The sequence below is a fragment of the Oryza sativa genome, chromosome 8, assembly GCF_034140825.1.
Source record: "Oryza sativa Japonica Group chromosome 8, ASM3414082v1".
NCBI classification, from domain to species: domain Eukaryota; kingdom Viridiplantae; phylum Streptophyta; class Magnoliopsida; order Poales; family Poaceae; genus Oryza; species Oryza sativa.
The window spans coordinates 13,459,489-13,476,163 of NC_089042.1; the positions used below are offsets into that span (position 1 = coordinate 13,459,489).

Genomic DNA, 16,675 nt, shown 5'->3' on the forward strand with positions numbered 1-16,675 from the left:
GGCGCTGCCGAGAACGAGGGCTGCGACGGCCGGCCCCTTCATGCGATTGGACGCGCAGCGGTGGCTGATGGATGGGCGACGCTGTTCCGCGCGTGGAGGACTTTCCGGGCAGTGGCGTCGCCAAAACGGTTCCTCTTCCCGTTTTTCTTTTTTTTTTCTCTTTTTCATTTTGCTTCTGTTCGTACTGGGACCACCGGACCGACCTAGGCGACCGGTCATATGCTAGACGTAGTTAGCCAGAGCGTCCAGCTCTGGACGATTTTACAAACAGCGTCCACATCTGGACGCTGTATTCTTCAGCGTCCATCCTATTATTAAAAATCTCAACTTTGATTTACCAGATATTTAATTATGGGGTTATTAATTATTATATTAAAAAAATTCGGTGTGAGTTGGGAACCGTTCAGCCTAAAAGTTGCTGGATACTGAACTATTAGTGGTTGAAATGTGATCGGTAAGAAAAATAAGTCATTCGATAAAATAAGTCCTAGAATTTATCTATTGACCATGAATTGCCCATCATTTATAAAACATAATATTCCGCTGCCCATACTACAGCGGAACATAAACTTACACGTCCACAACAAAAATTTAAGCTTAAGATTTGCATGCTATAGTAACATCTTAAGCCTCCGAACTCGTATGCAAAGGAAAGGTGGAATTTGCACTTCCTCTTAGAAAACATCCGGATTAAAGCGCCCTGGAATTGAGCTGCCCTGCTGAGCTTGCCTAAGGAGCATGCTCAATCTGTAGTTATTAAGCTGCAAAAAAAAAAAAGGGAAAAAAAAAGGTTAGCTTCTCTTTAATTTCCCATGGATTCTTTTGAGAGGATTTTCCACGGATTCAATGAGAAAAGGCAGCCTATTATTTCTTAATGACAATGTTTATTATCTGTTTCCCTAATTTTCACAATACGGGCAGGATTTTTTTTTTAACCTTCTTAACATACCAACCAATAACTTATTTTTAGAACAGCAACCAGTGTCCCTAATCCTTGCTATCCCACCGTTTCTAACCCATGTGGTGTGGCAGCATATTCTACCATGCCAATAATTTGGGTATGGCATAATATTAAGAAAACTACAAATTTATGACAGTGCTATTATCAGTAACGTCACAAAACTATGACTTGCAGCAGTCATCTAGAAACTCTACTTAATTCTACCACGGAATCCCTCAATGAAATAAAGAATTCCAAGAAATATAGAGGGGACTGAAATTGAAAGTAATGGGTCGATCAGTGGATGGAGAAGGTAATTAAATCTGACATACCTCAAGGTTTCTAACTTGTTCTTGGAACTCAGCAATGCGCTGTTTCTCATCCTGTAGTTCTTGATTCTTCGCATCATAGTCCTGCCGCTCATGCTGTATCGCAAATGCTCTCTTCAGAATGGTGTTTTCTCTTGTAAGCGATTCCATTTGCCCCTTAAGCACTGCATTTTCCTGTTTGACTGCCATGTTACCTCAGGAAATTATGGTGATAAAGGAAAATTCCTCAAGTAATTTAAATAAATAGTCAAATAGACTGCATGCACCAAATGCAACTTACGGCTGTAAACTGATCTTATAGATTTGTTGCAACACATCTACTATAGCTATGATTTTGAACAACAATTGATAGAATCATGTAAAGTTAACAGGAGGATATTCCAACAACCTTTTGAAAATCATGAGGTCCTTGAGCATTGACATGAGACACCACAGCCTTCTCAAAAGCCTCCAGCACTCTGGTGGCACGAGACTTTGCATCATCCATGTTAGAAGCAGTTGTCATCTCATTCACAAGTAGCTCGACCCATTCTGAGCCATTTGACGGAAAGTTCTCAGGACAAGGGGCACTTTCTGAAGGTGCACCAATCTCGTTACCATCTGAAACAACTGCCAACAAAATAGTCATGAAATTCAATGGTGATGGGCGACTAAAAAGGTCACTAGAGGCAAATGATGAATGAAAGTAGCAAACATGTGAACATACAGATATAACATAGTGCACATGTCAGTCTACAAGCCACACCTACCATGGTATACAGCACCAAACAAAATTCGGATCTAACAGACCTGAGCATGACAGTATCACACAGGCAGATAGCACAAACAGCAAGCAAAGTAAATCACTTTCTTAATGCCATACTAAAATACAGTCAGACATCTTCCTACACAATGTTGTGTACCCTAAAAAACAATATTAATTGATTAGAGTTGAAGAGATTTTTTTTTTCAACTAGCATTGCAATCATTGTGAAGTCTATAGCTGAAGAGAATTCTGTCAATACCACTATATAAAATCCAAGATTAAAAAATAAACCATAGGGGTAGGCAAGAGATGAAATCCCAGTGGAATTACACAAACATTTGAAACAAAGGAAAATTTTAAAAAATAAATCATGCTTAAATTTGAAACTCGGTATAGAACTTTATTCAGACTTTTTAAGAAAATAAAATTTCTGACATTAAACTAAGAGAATATGATGTTGTGACAAAAAAGAAATTGCAAACGTTAAGATTCAGATTTTGCACACAAGGAGAAGGGATAATAACCTGCCTTTTTCTCAATCCTAATTGGACATTAACCTGCCTTTGGACAGACAGAATGTCTGGCGGTAATGACATTGTGAAATATATTTCTCTATTTGTAATATTTTCCAGTCCATCTCATTTGAGAAGCCACTCCTTCAACTTCATGACGTGATATATGATTACTGAAAGAAACTCTTGGTAGAGTAATGAATTACCATGAACCAAAAACACATGACAGTTCACCTAAGATATAATTTGCTTGTTTATTTGGCTGAAACTTTTGTATATCTGTAAATTCGTACCATTTGTGTTCCTTTTCCTTTTATGGTCTATAGCAGATATATCATATATTAGATATTTTATCACCATGTAATTATTTTTTATTATTCACTTGTTCTTTAGTACCACTGATCCTACAACCTAATAATCCAAGGTCTGTTCAATTTTAAATTTTAGAAGCAAGAAGAGGACAAGCAGGCCAAGAACTACATAACACCAATTGAGATTGGAGAGTAACATGACAATTTACCTTCACGGTCTTAAATGACCTGAAACCCCTCCACAAGGATATTCTCAATATGATATGTTTGCTATCCAAGACCCAGGTGCATGTAGGAATATATCTGTAGAGTTTTGCTGTTCCATTTGGTGATTTATGTGCCAAACCTTAAAAATTCGCCAAGAGTGTTCTTGTAAATAGTTTTTTCCTCAGACATTATCTGAAAAGATCCAAAGGATGACTTATGCAGCTATCAGATAATACTAACAGAGAATGCACAAAAGCATACTTGTATAGTCAAGAATCTTTCTAAGAAAAATCATGGCATCATGGGGAACATGCAAGGGTTCAATGCATATGCCACCTAAGTGGAGTAATATAACTTTGGCTTATATTATAGAATGCATTTGTCCGGCAAACAGATCATGTTAAAAAACACCTTTATGGAATGGCTCCAAGTCAAATAAGGCAGAGGTCAAGGTAAATGGTCTTCAATGTCAATTTTTGTCCCTGAGATGTCAGGATCGCCCTCCCAGACACAGCTCTGCCTCCCTCCCGGCCACAGCTCCACCTCATTCCCAGCCGGACCTCCACTTTCCCTCCTAGACATGCTGCCCCCTCTCCTCCCATTAACACCATACCCAGCAGCGGAGACAGGGAAGGGCGAGGGGAGGCCCTGCCCACCCCCACCCCCCCCCCCCACCAAAAAAAAAAGAAAAAGAAAAGGCAATATATTATTTTAAGCATTTCGGTGTATTGGGCTCCATTCAAGCCTCCAATACTAGCTAAGTTCAGACCGCAAAGAGGTAAATGATGATTATTGCATCCTATCTTTGCATGCTAGCACATAAACTAAATCTTCGCAAAGTATGTATGTAACTGTGTAATAGTAGGCATGGGAACATTCTTTTGTATGATCAAAACATATAATTGAAATGATGTAGCATCCATGTAAAATGCTTGAATTTAGTGTGTATTCTGATGGAATTTTTTTTTATTATTGTCACTCCCCTCAAGTCTAAATCCTAGCTCCACCACTGGCCATACCAACCCCAGCCCCAGCCCCAGCCCCAAGGGTGACCCTACTAAACCTTCAACACCACCAGCAGTTACCAGAGACTCCTCAACCGTCAGCATGGGTGGTATATCTCCTCTCGTGACCCCCAAGGATACTTCTCACCTCAGCACCACCGGTCCCAATAGGATCAATTTCGTACTCGTGCCAACAGATCCTCCAGTTTTCATGTGTGCACGTGTGTTTTGAGAAGGATTGTGTTCTTGTATTTGATGTGATTGTTCAAGACTCTAGATCTGTTGGTATTTTCTTCTGTTCATGAATATCATGATTTACCGTGATTGTTCATGTATTCTTGTGTTTTCATGTTACTTTGATATTCAAGTGCTCATGTCTCCAGATTGGCCAGTGTTCATTGTATTAATGTAAAACATGTGTTCATGTCTACATATTGCAACTCTCCACAGATTTGATACTGTGCTCCTTTTATAAACCAATGTACTACTAATGTACAAACAAATTTAGCCAACATTACATGTTTCCTTATAGAAAGTTTGATGTTACAAATACAAACCTTCTCGATGAGTAGAAACTGTCATTTGAGTGTATGCGTGTTCGTGGGTGTGCATGTGTGTGTGTAGGCGGGGGAAGGGGTATTAAAGATGATTTACTAAAAAATTCTTTAGGTCCAGCACAACCAAAAATTAGGTTGGTAAACAGGATTTTCTCGCTTTTAGATTCTCATGACCTTCAGCTGCTTCTATGCCATAAAATAGAATTCAAAGCACAAACAAAGGAGCAACAGGCTCAGTTTGCAGTTGTTTACTTGTGATGTGCTTATTATTAAGTTTCTGTAGAAACATAATTTATAATTGTTGTAATTTGTTTTACAGATCAAATTAAGGTTAGAAAAATACATTATTTAACTGTTGTAACTATCAATTGTTCCATATTTTCAGAATGCAATGATATTATTGCGGTAACTTAATTTAAAAGAAAATCAGTTGCCAAACAACAAAAATGCCTAGAAGTAGTTGCACCAAACAAGATTATCATAATACACCTCAATGCCAAACAGAACCATAAAGAAGATAGTTGATATTCAATATGCCACAGATGATTAAAGTACCCAGTTGAAAATTACCTTCAGCAGACACCTGAACCTCAGTGGTTTCTTGTATGGGTTCAAATGCAACGCCACTGTTATTTTGCACAGATTCCAAATGTAGATTAAGCAAACTCCTTATTGCTGAATCCACATTATTTCCAGATTTGTCCAGAGCCTTTTCAATCATCTGAGAGCAACAATGACTTGTATCAGGATTTTCGCAAAACTTCCACATTCACATGCACCAGAGCTTCTCATGAAAATACAAGAAAAAATCTTTTGCAAAATAGCAAATTAGAAGAATAATCCAAGGAAGTCATGCATCCATCAATACAAACTCTTTCCTAACCAAAATTACCAATCAATCAATGTAGAATTTAGCACAATCTAATTGGATATAAGCTTATGGTATTTTACATTATGCTAATCTAAATCTAAAGAAGTGGAATGAGATATAGATATCATCTCCATTACAGTGCTCAAAACTTCCTAAGCAGTTTGGTAATCAAAATCCTCTCACGAGTCATCAAGTTGGATTGTCAATGAACATCCTTCCAGGCAAAGCACAAATGTTTATGTGGTTGGCTTGCACTTCTAGTGATTAAATTTGCAGCTGTCTAGACTTCACCTGTGTCAAATCATTCAGTGTCATGGTCACACCAAACCCAAAGTCCTGCAAGAATCAAAAAGGCCTTTCCTCTCCTAACACATGAGACCTAAACCAGTTCAGGATTGAACTATCATTCCATCTATCTATGGTATTTCCTAGTTCAGTGCAGAAACGAAAAGTGCAAGGTAGAGAATAAGATAACAAGGTAAATGAAGATACAAAATCAAAGTAAGTAAACTTCATCAAATTCAACGGACAATTGAGGCCCAATGAGAAGACCGCTTCTTCCATCGCGGATGGGTACAGCAGCTACCAATCTCAACAAGACTGCATTTTTCTACATCCAAAAAAATCCCTCAACAAAAAATTACCTCTCCCACTACAAGGTTCTCCTGCATATCCGCATCCGAATTTGCACCCCAAAGAGGGGGAAGGAGGAGGGTGGGAGGAGGCTCACCTCGAGGCTCATGGCAGGGAATTGCGTAGAGAGTCGGGCGACAAGGTCGTTCTTGGTGACGCCGCGTGGCCAGGTGGGCGGCGGCGGCGGCGGGAAAAAGGCGCCCCCGCAGCGGGTACGCTTGGCAGCGGGAGGGGAGCCGCCGGTCGGGTGGGTGAGATCCTCGAAGAAGGAAGAGGAAGCCCGCTTGCCGCACACTACAGCGGACATGGTGGTCGCCGTGGCACCACCGGCCTGTGTGCCTTCCGTCCTCCTCCCCCACCCACCGTCGCCACCACCGCCTTCCGGGGCGATCGTGGGGACCTGGGAGGTGGCGCGGCTAGGGTTTCGGCCTTGGGGCGCGGGGGAGGCGCTCTGGTCGGGGCCTTCTCTCGGGATCGGCGGCGGAAGGGCACGGAGACGTTTGTGGCAGCGCCTGGGAGAGAAATGCCATGCGCCGATCCTTCCTTTTTTTTTTCCTCCGTTTCTTTCTCATTTTCTCAAGACGCGCTCGTCCCGGAGTTTTTACTCCTGTTCAAAGTTGCTGCTTAAGTGTGCACCATAAAAAAAATTGAAGTTACTTATACGCCGTGAGCCCAATTTTTATTGACCCGTGTACTATTTTGGATGGATGGAGACATAACAGAGGTGTTAGGGGCTGTGTAAAGACAGTTTTGCCCTTGTGTACAATAATGGGTTTAAAAAAAATCAGAAAAGTGAAAAATAATTTAGAAAAGGCGTTAAAATCAAAAAAATGGAAAATATTTTTTAAAAAAAGGTAAAAATCAGAAAAAGTGAGAATAAATTTTGAAAATGTTTAAAAATCCGGGAAAATTTAGGAAAATGTGGGAAAAATTATAAAATGGTGGAAAATATAAGGAAAAATCGGAAATAATTTTTTTAAAAAGGAAAAAACAGGTGCATGACCATTACATACCGACAAATAACAACATATCACATGGACAAAACAAGGGCATGACCATTGCACCCATAGTAACAAGTTCATATCAAACCATACAAGTTCATATCAAACCATACATGACCATTGCATCCATAGCAACAAGTTCATAGCAACAAGTTCATAGCACCAAGTTCACAGCAACAAGTTCACTAGTTTTCATCACACTAAGTCCACACATAAAAAGTAGTAGTTCACTAGTTTTCATCACACCAAACCATACATGTCTTAAATTACATCAAAAGTAGTAGTTCCTCCACATAATTTATTCAAGCTGGAGTTTCTTCTTGCTTCTAGTATTAGAAGCTGGGCTGGATGGGTTAGCCACTTCAATAGGAGCCCTCCTTGGTGTACACTTCTTGACGGCTTGCTTCTTCCTTGGTGTGTCCACTGTCTGTGGAGAGACTTCATAGGATGCAATGTCATCATGAACAACTGGAGGGTGCTCAATTTGGAGAGCAAAGGGGTTATTGGATCCAGTTATAGACCTTGTGTGAAAGCAAGAAAAAGAGATCAGTGAGGTTGGAAATGACAAGATTAGGAAAAGTGAAAGATCATACCTGCTCGTCATCGAATTGTCAGTACTTCTTGATGTTGGTGGCCCCTTCTTTTTGGCGGCTTTTTTCACTCTCTTTGGCTTCTGTGTAGCACTGGCCGCCACCTCATTGTGTGGGAATACCATGCCTGATCCAGGAGTGGCCACAACAATGCTAGTCACTATGTTACTGGAAGATGCTTTCTTCAGCCTTTTTTTTGGTGGACCCCTAAAATAAAGTGTGAGAAATTGTTAGTTTGCATAGGTAAACATGAAGTGTTGTTCTTCTGATCTGAATGATTATCCCTTATGGGATACTCCAAAATAGATATAATAATTGAATCCCGACCGGCGCAAGTATTCGGTTGATAACTCTTATGGGGAATAATAAATAGTCCAGTCTTTGAGCATAGAAAATAGACCCATGATCATTAAATTCATGTTGCATGTATCCGGAACAAGTCCAAATTGAAGGTATGATACTGGTGTTTGAGGTAGTAAGCCCCTGAGTATATAGCTTGTCCTTTTGGAGTAGTTGAAATTATCCATCGGTGATAGCTGATGCAATCGGCATGGAAGCGAAGAAACCAGTCGGCGGCAGTCAGATCAACTAACAGTGAAGATGAATGCACCCAGCAATAGCGACAGAGTTTTGTAGCCTTGGTGACGAAATAATCAGTCGGAGACGACGAGGCGGTCGGTCGGTGAAGACGTAGACGCCCAACAGACGGCGGCATAATAGGCCAGCCGTGTAGGCGGAGACACCGGCGGCGGCGAAGGCAAGCCGGTCAGTGAAGACGTAGACGCCCAACAGACGGCGGCATAATAGGCCAGCCGTGCAGGCGAAGACACCAGTCGGCGGCAGACGAGGCGGCCGGTTGGTGAAGACGTAGACGCCCAATAGACGGCGGCATAATAGGCCAGCCGTGCAGGCGGAGACACCAGTCGGCGGCAGACGAGGCGGCCGGTCGGTGAAGACGTAGACGCCCAACAGACGGCGGCATAATGGGCCAGCCGTGCAGGCGGAGACACCAGTCGGCGGCAGACGAGGTGACCGGTCGGTGAAGACGTAGACGCCCAACAACGGCGGCATAATAGGCCAGCCGTGCAGGCGGAGACACCAGTCGGCGGCAGACGAGGCGGCCGGTAGGTGAAGACGTAGACGCCCAACAGACGGCAGCATAATAGGCCAGCCGTGCAGGCGGAGACACCAGTCGGCGGCAGACGAGGCGGCCGGTCGGTGAAGACGTAGACGCCCAACAGACGGCGGCATAATAGGCCAGCCGTGCAGGCGGAGACACCAGTCGGTGGCAGACGAGGTGGCCGGTCGGTGAAGACGTAGACGCCCAACAACGGCGGCATAATAGGCCAGCCGTGCAGGGGGAGACACCAGTCGGCGGCAGACGAGGCGGCCGGTCGGTGAAGACGTAGACGCCCAACAACGGCGGCATAATTGGCCAGCCGTGCAGGCGGAGACACCAGCCGGCGGCAGACGAACGCAAGCCGATGGTGATGTTCTGACTGATCCATTCCTGAAGCGTAGGAGATAAGCTTAAAGCCGTGAATCCCTTTTATGCATATCTGGATCTGGATCCTACAGAACAAACAGATAGGATGAGTAGTATCTGATGTAAATATAATACTCGAGAAAAATGCAAGTATTTTAAAATATTTATAAATATGTATTTCTTCTCTTGTCAATTTTGATTTCCCCAAACAGATGACTCATTACGTTTAAACACTCTGCCCGACTAGTCATAGCTACCAAGCACCGGGAGTCGGCCTAAGCACTTCCCAAACATGCATATGAGTGACATGAGTTCGTCATTAATGGAATAAAGTTTCACGGGTCGGAGTTTACTACTCGGGTACTTTTGCAATTATTAAGAGCAGAAAATAAATTATCTTATCTCTATGCTTTTGATTTATTCCGAATAATGCTTAGCACCTTGCGTTATTCGGTCCATCCAACAAGCCCCCGGGTGCTAGGAATCGGCCCAAAGGCAACTATCCATTGGCAAACCAAACGGAAAGCATAGGAAGATGGAACTCCATAACTCGATAGGCACTTTTGTACTCAGAATAAGTCGCAAGCAATCAAGATAAATATTATGAAAATTGTTTAAAAAATATGATATAACATTTGTAGCCCCCGACTCACTAGTCAACAGCGAACCAGTTGATGTAGTGAGGCAAAGGAAAAGGTAAAATATCATATAAAGAATAAAATAAATGATGACTAAGCTTTGTCGTATTCCCTCGGTGACAACAGAAGTAGCCGATGTGGGAATGAAGCAGTCCATCAGTGGTGACAAAAACAACAGTCGGCGCCAGTGGAACCAAGCCAGTGGTGTAGATGATGAAGCCCATTAACGGCGGCGAAGTCCGCCAACCGTATAGGCGAAAACACCAGTCAGTGGCGGCAGAGGCAGGCCGGCGGTGAAGTCGTAGACGCCCAACAGCGGCGGCATAATAGGCCAGCCGTGCAGGCGGAAACACCAGTCGGCGGCGACGAAGGCCAGCCGGTCGGTGAAGACGTAGACGCCCATGTACGGTGGTGTGACCAACCAACCGTATAGGCGAGGACACCAGTCGACGGACGCCCAACAACGGCAGCATATAATAGGCCAGCCGTGCAGGCGGAAACACCAGTCGGCAGCGGACGAGGCGGCCGGTCAGTGAAGATGTGGACGCCCATGAACGGTGGTGTGACCAACCAACCGTATAGGCGAGGACACCGGTCGGCGGCGACGGAGGCAGGCCGGCGGTGATGATGGCGGAGGCAAGCCGGCAACGATGAAGTCAGGGAACGGAGAAACAGCTTCGCACTCCTGCCGGTCTATCCATGTGGTAGCATGCGACGTCTGCCCAGCTCGTTGGTTTGACTCTGCCGACTCGTCCTCCTGGCGACGTGCCTCTGTGCATTTAGATCAGGCACTCGTGTACAGCTCGGACAGAGGTGGATTGATCGATGCCATCCGGTGATTAAATCATGTAGTAGTTGCATGAATCTTAATTACTCCATATTAGACAACGTTGCCTATGCATGGCGGCAAAGTCCAAGCTCCCAAAACAAACAAATCTGCCTGGGAATAACGATAGTATATATGCTGGTGCTTCAGTAATTGGAGACACGTGCTGCAAAGTCTGCTAATTATAATTCCAGATCAATCTGTTGTCAGTGGATTCTGCTATATGCATGTATATTGTATACATGGCGAAATCGCACATGATTACTATTCCTATTGGATAGATGACTGCCTTCCGTCGTTCTGCGTCTGGCTAATCGCAGCTGAGTTGAAATCAGGCCGAACGGATAATTGGCGTGGGACTCGTCCTGGCAATGATCGGATTCCGACAGCGGCAGGGCATGTATATATGGTATTTGATCTTGAACTGAGGTCTTCCATGGAGGTATTGACGGCGGTGGAAATTGAATCCATCGAACATGTCGAGACTGATCTTCCCGGCTAGATTGGATCCGAGTCGAAGAGCAAGAGCATGTTGAAGTGGTCGGCGAAAAAACTCCCGAAGCGAAGATGAAGCCGGTGACTCATGAAGTTGATTCCATCGCACTTGTCGACAGGTAACTCAACGCAACCCCTACCTGGTGCGCCAACTGTCGAAACATGAATTCGACAATATGAAAAGGGGGTAGCGCACGAGACCTAAAAGTGGATGGATGCGGAGGCAAAGGATTTAGACAGGTTCAGGCCCTCTCGATGAGAGGTAATACCCTACTCCTGTTTGGGGATTTGAATCCGCCGGGGTGTGTATTGATCTGACGATCAGGTTGTCTCATGCCCCCTAGAGGGCCTCCTGCCCACCTTATATAGGATGGGGGGCAGGATTACAAGATAGAAACCTTATCCAATACGGTATCGGTTTTCTAACTCTACTTTATAATCTTATCAAACCAGGACTTTAGGCCGTTCCGTAATATACAAGGAAACGTAATACCCAAGTCATAATCTGTTACATATTCCATATATATAAGCTATCCCCTTTGACTAGTCGGATAACCATGCCGTGTGGGTATGGGGTACCCATAATCTCCACACCTATTCTCACTAATAAATTTTCTGCAATTAAAATAAGATGTTAACATCACTGTGCTAATAAACTCCTCTAACCTTAAAAAACATATACATTATCAGACTTCCTTAATAAAATGGATGCTAGGTAGCCTCTTAATGAGTGTTTCAGATTAAAGTTCAGAGTTTCAGACCATGGGACCTTCTTTGTCTGTCTCTGCTTTCTCTGATGCTGCTCCTGATTACAGGTGCTAAAAAATTACAACAAGTGCTATTCACATTCCACATAATTAAGCTTGATGCTGCTGTCTTTTGCAAATAAATAAACAAAAACATCAGTGCGTAATGATTCTGAAATATGCCTGTGAATATTTGAAAACAAAAGAAATATGCAGAAAATTCATGGCCTCAATGTATTGTACTAATTACAAAACACACGGTGAATATCTAATTATTACAATCTCTGACATTATTCAATAATATAAAATCTAAACTTAATATTGATCTGCATGATGATTCCACAAATGTTCGATGAGGTCTTCTCTTAGTTGGTTGTGAACTTCCTTGTCTTGAATTTTTTCGTACTGACTAATAAAATCATTAAAGTTGGGCGTATGTTCTTGGGAACCACCCACCTGTTCTCCCATCTCATCATAAACTAAATCAAAATCACCATCGTGCTCATCCTCCACAATCATGTTATTCATGATTATACAAGCTCTCATTATCTAATTCAGAGTAATTGCTTTCCAAAAACGAGCTGGTCCACGGACAATAGCAAAGCGAGCTTGAAGCACTCCAAACACTTGTTCAACGTCCTTCCTATTGGCTTCTTGTGCTTTGGTAAAATATTTTCTCTTATTGCCTTGTGGCAGCTTAATGCTCTTCACAAGTGTTGCCCATGAAGGATAAATACCATATGCAAGATAGTACCCCATAGTGTAGTCATGCCCATTGATACTGAAATTAACTTTAGGAGCCTGCCCTTCAGCTAGCTTTGCAAACCATGGTGACCTTTGAAGGACATTAATATCATTATGAGATCTAGGTGAACCGAAGAACGCATGCCAAATCCATCGGTCACGTGAGGCAACGGCTTCCAAAACTATAGTAGGAACCCCCTCTTTCCCTTTATATTGGCCTTGCCATGCAGTCGGGCAGTTCTTCCACTGCCAATGCATACAATCTAAAGAACCCAACATTCCTGGGAACCTTCTTTCTTCCCCCTGAGCAAGTAATCTAGCTATGTCGTTTTCGTTTGGTGTTCTCATATACTCCTCTCCAAAAACTTCATCAACAGCCACCACAAACCTTTTAAAACTCTCAATAACGGTACTACCTCCAATATGAACATACTCATCAACTGCATCTGCTGCTATTCCATAACATAACATATGTGACACTGCTGTTACCTTTTGCAAACATGACAGTCCAAGGATACCAGCCGCTGATGTTACCTTTTGCAAACATGACAGTCCAAGGATACCAGCCGCATTTCTCTTCTGCACAAAATATTCATCATGTGCTTCAATAGCATTCATTATGCGTAAAAAGAGAGGTCGCCTCATTCTAAACCTGCATAGTAATTAATAATAATAATTCTCATATGTATCAATTTTGCAAACAAAGATTGACAAAACAAAAAGCACTGCTACAAACCTGCGTCTAAACTGAACATCGAGGTACGTAGGTTCTTCGGAAAAATAATCATTATACAATCTTGACCAGCCAATCTTTCCCGATTAATTACTGCATGACCTAAGACAGATCCACCACGCTTTGGAACTTCATCGTCATCGAACTCACCGTGCATGTCACGCCCGGAAATTCACTAGTAATTTCCGAACTTATTTGTGCATAAAATCCTCGTCCAGGAATCAGCCGAGGTACACAAACTGACAATTTAATATACAAATCCATCATAATAATAACGTTACATACTTACAAAAGAAAAGAAAAACAGCAGCGGAATTAACGGTCTAGCGATGGCTTCAGCTCCACTCCCACAGGCAGCTCAACTGGGGTATAAGCCAAACGTCTTCTCCTTCGCAACTTGTCTTCAACTGAGGTTGATTGATTATTGCAAGAATGAGCATATGACATACTCAACAAGCCACACAGCAAATATGCAAATGCACAAGGATACCAAAGGATGGCACAATATAGTCTCATTTGCGAAAGCAGCATTTAGCAAAGAGTTAAGAGTAGTAAAACAGTAGAGTAATTAATCAGAAATTTTAATCAACACTGAACAGCACACCCATGCTGCACAGGCCCAACCATCCTGAACAACCATACCCGGCTGTACAGATCTAACTCTAAACCAGGAGCTAAACAAATTATTACCAGTTATAGCATCAATAATTATTGTGAGAGGTGTGAGACTAATCACGAAAAACATTGCTCAACCCGCCCATAACCGCGGGCACGGCTATTCGAATAGTTTTACTCTGGCCAGAGGTGTACCACTGTACCCACAAGACACAGCCTTAACATCATGTCTACCATGCGTCGCGATACTGGAAAGTACCCGAATAGAGGCTGTGACAATACCCTCTGCACAACACAACTCACCACAGTGCACCATTCCTGGATCATAATCACCCCCTTATAAAACAAGGCATGGACTCCCCAGCGACCCCCGTGGGCTTATCTCCGCCACTTCTTAGTCTGGTGCTCTGCAATGAACCATGCTATACAAAAGGTAAAGCTGTTGCCCACGCTGGCTTGTGGTTGGCACGGTTAATGTTTCACAACAGTAGCTCGCGAACCGGTCCTTAATTGCCATGAGCACGACCTTCAAAACCATGTGCTCACAACCCACCATTAATCATATTTTAATTACCAATTAATTATCATAACACGATTAACCATCGTGAGCTACCATTAAATATAACCATAAATAATAATGTAGTATATATGATTCATCCCATTAGTGAGCTAATGTTTCTAAGCATGGCTAAGCAATTATATCTAACATCTAGTTGAACCAATATATATAAAGCTCAACTAGTCAAATTATAATATCCCAAGGTATCAAGGAATAGAGTAATCAATGCAAACAGGCCATAACAAAAGAATAGATTCACACCACCCAGTGACATTCAAAAATAAATGCACAGTTGAAATAAATAGAGAATTTAAATATAAGATCAACATGCTCAAAGGATTGTGTATAGGATTTGTGTGACTTGCCTTGCAATAATCGGTCTTCAATTAATCTTCTGAACACTCCCGACGCACTCACGAACCTTCGCAACGACGGAAACGACAAGCTAACACGCAAAACGAAGAAAAAGACTAATAAAAACCAAATAAACAGTACAAAAACAAGCATAAACAGTACATATGGATATTTTTAACATGTAGATCATGATTTTAGATGAATTTAGCAACTTGAACCACTCAAAACCGAGTTACGATGATTTAGTTATGAATTTCCGAAGATTTAATCTATTAGAAAAACAGGAAAAAGAAAAACGATGATGACGTCATGATGACCTCATCAATGGCCGGACCAAGATGGCGACCTCGCCGGAGATTGGATGGTCGGCTGCGACTTTGGAGGACATGTACACGTAGAGGACGACGAGACGAACCCAACGGTACTCACTCTCGAATCAAACGACGAACGACGACGGCAGGCGACGAGGTCTAGCGGCGGCGCGGCTTCGGTCGACGGCGGCGACGGGGCTCCGGTGACCGGCGACAGCGGGGAGGGAGCGGCCGAGCTTGCCCACACCTCGGCGCACCTTTCGGCGGTGACGGCGACCGACGGCAACGGCGGAGGCGACGGCGCGACACGGCCGAAGTTCGGCCGGCGGCGGCGGCGAACTTGGCGGCGGCGGCGGCGGAGAGGCTACGGGGCACGGGAGACCACGGGAGAGGGGCAAACGAAAGAGGTGGACTAGGGGGTCCTATTTATAGCCTTGGATTGAAGAGATCGGACTCCTCCCGCAAGAAATCGATCCGGGAAATCAAAAACTCGGTTTCGGAGATAAACTCGAAAACGAGTTCGATTCGGATAAGATACTCAACGATTAGCTCCGATTTTTGGGGTAAAGATAGAGGAGGATAAGAGGAATATTTCCCCTCAACTAAATTGGAAAAAGGAGCAACGGGGAGGCGAGATTTGGAAAAAGGCGGCATTGTGCACGGCACGGCTGGCTCGGGCTCTGCCTGAGCTGGAAGATGAACAGTAGCGCAGGGAGAGAAAGTAGACTTTTCCGGCTGGGCTGAGAGGAGAGGAGGCGGCTCAGGTTGGGCCGGCGGAAGAGAGAGGAAGGAAAGGAATGGGCCGATTCAGCCTAAGACAAGGGAGGAGAATTTTATTACTTTCCCAATTAAAATAATCACTTAAATGATCTTTGAATTGTTAAAAATACTTCCAATGCTCAAATAATTTCAAGAAAAATCCTGAAAATACTTGGACACTCAAAGTACTTAACAAAATTATAATTAGACCATTTAATGATTAATTTAATATGTGGTTAATTACTGAAATGCTCTTTGTATGATTAAAATTAGGAATTGTGCTCCGAAAAATCCGAGAATATTCCAGAGAGTATAATTAACCATGGAGAATTTAATAAAAATTAAATCCATCCATGCTTTATATTTAGGAAATTTTATTTCCCACATTTAACTTCACTTGTAAATTAATGAACATTTAATATAAATTCTAATAATAATTTATTAAATAATTTATAAATCCTGAAACAAAAATCAGGATGTGACAGTGCACTATATCAACTGCCGAAAAAATAAATTCTTCTTCGCCATCCGATAAAGACTCCTCATCCAATAGCATTTGGAGGAGGGTGCTTCGACGACTCATCTCCTTTTTTTGGCACGGGGTTGGAGTGTTTATTACCGTAGGGATGAAGTGCGATGTAGGGGAACCGATGGCAGGAATAGAACAATAATCAATCTACAAAATTAATTATCAGATCAAACTTAATAT

The 16,675-nt window shown here is 42.8% G+C and overlaps 1 protein-coding gene and 1 pseudogene across 2 annotated transcripts; both read right to left on the reverse strand.

Annotated features, from left to right (window-relative positions):
* Positions 1 to 471: 471 nt before the first annotated feature.
* LOC9272364 (uncharacterized) lies at positions 472 to 6,679 on the reverse strand. 2 transcript variants are annotated; one of them, XM_015792809.3, is made up of 5 exons: positions 6,207 to 6,679; positions 5,176 to 5,326; positions 1,658 to 1,869; positions 1,273 to 1,443; positions 472 to 761 (listed from the first exon to the last, which is right to left on the reverse strand). In XM_015792809.3, exons 1-5 carry the CDS (start codon positions 6,414 to 6,416, stop codon positions 675 to 677), a joined length of 831 nt encoding a protein of 276 aa, XP_015648295.1. In that variant the 5' UTR covers positions 6,417 to 6,679; the 3' UTR covers positions 472 to 674. The 2 variants fall into 2 exon arrangements, with proteins under 2 accessions (XP_015648295.1, XP_015648294.1); XM_015792808.3 differs by having other exon boundaries at positions 1,658 to 1,878.
* A 5,378-nt stretch (positions 6,680 to 12,057) lies between these two features.
* On the reverse strand, positions 12,058 to 15,884 carry LOC107281982 (uncharacterized; annotated as a pseudogene).
* Between the last annotated feature and the right edge of the window lie 791 nt (positions 15,885 to 16,675).

Excerpts from the sequence above, each read along its gene's own strand:
- LOC9272364 (XM_015792808.3), bottom strand. The coding sequence starts at position 6,416 with ATGTCCGCTGTAGTGTGCGGCAAGCGGGCTTCCTCTTCCTTCTTCGAG. Across the intron at positions 5,327-6,206 it reads TCCCTGCCATGAGCCTCGAG|ATGATTGAAAAGGCTCTGGA; the intron begins GTGAGCCTCCTC and ends TGTTGCTCTCAG. Across the intron at positions 762-1,272 it reads AACAAGTTAGAAACCTTGAG|CTTAATAACTACAGATTGAG; the intron begins GTATGTCAGATT and ends TTTTTTTTGCAG.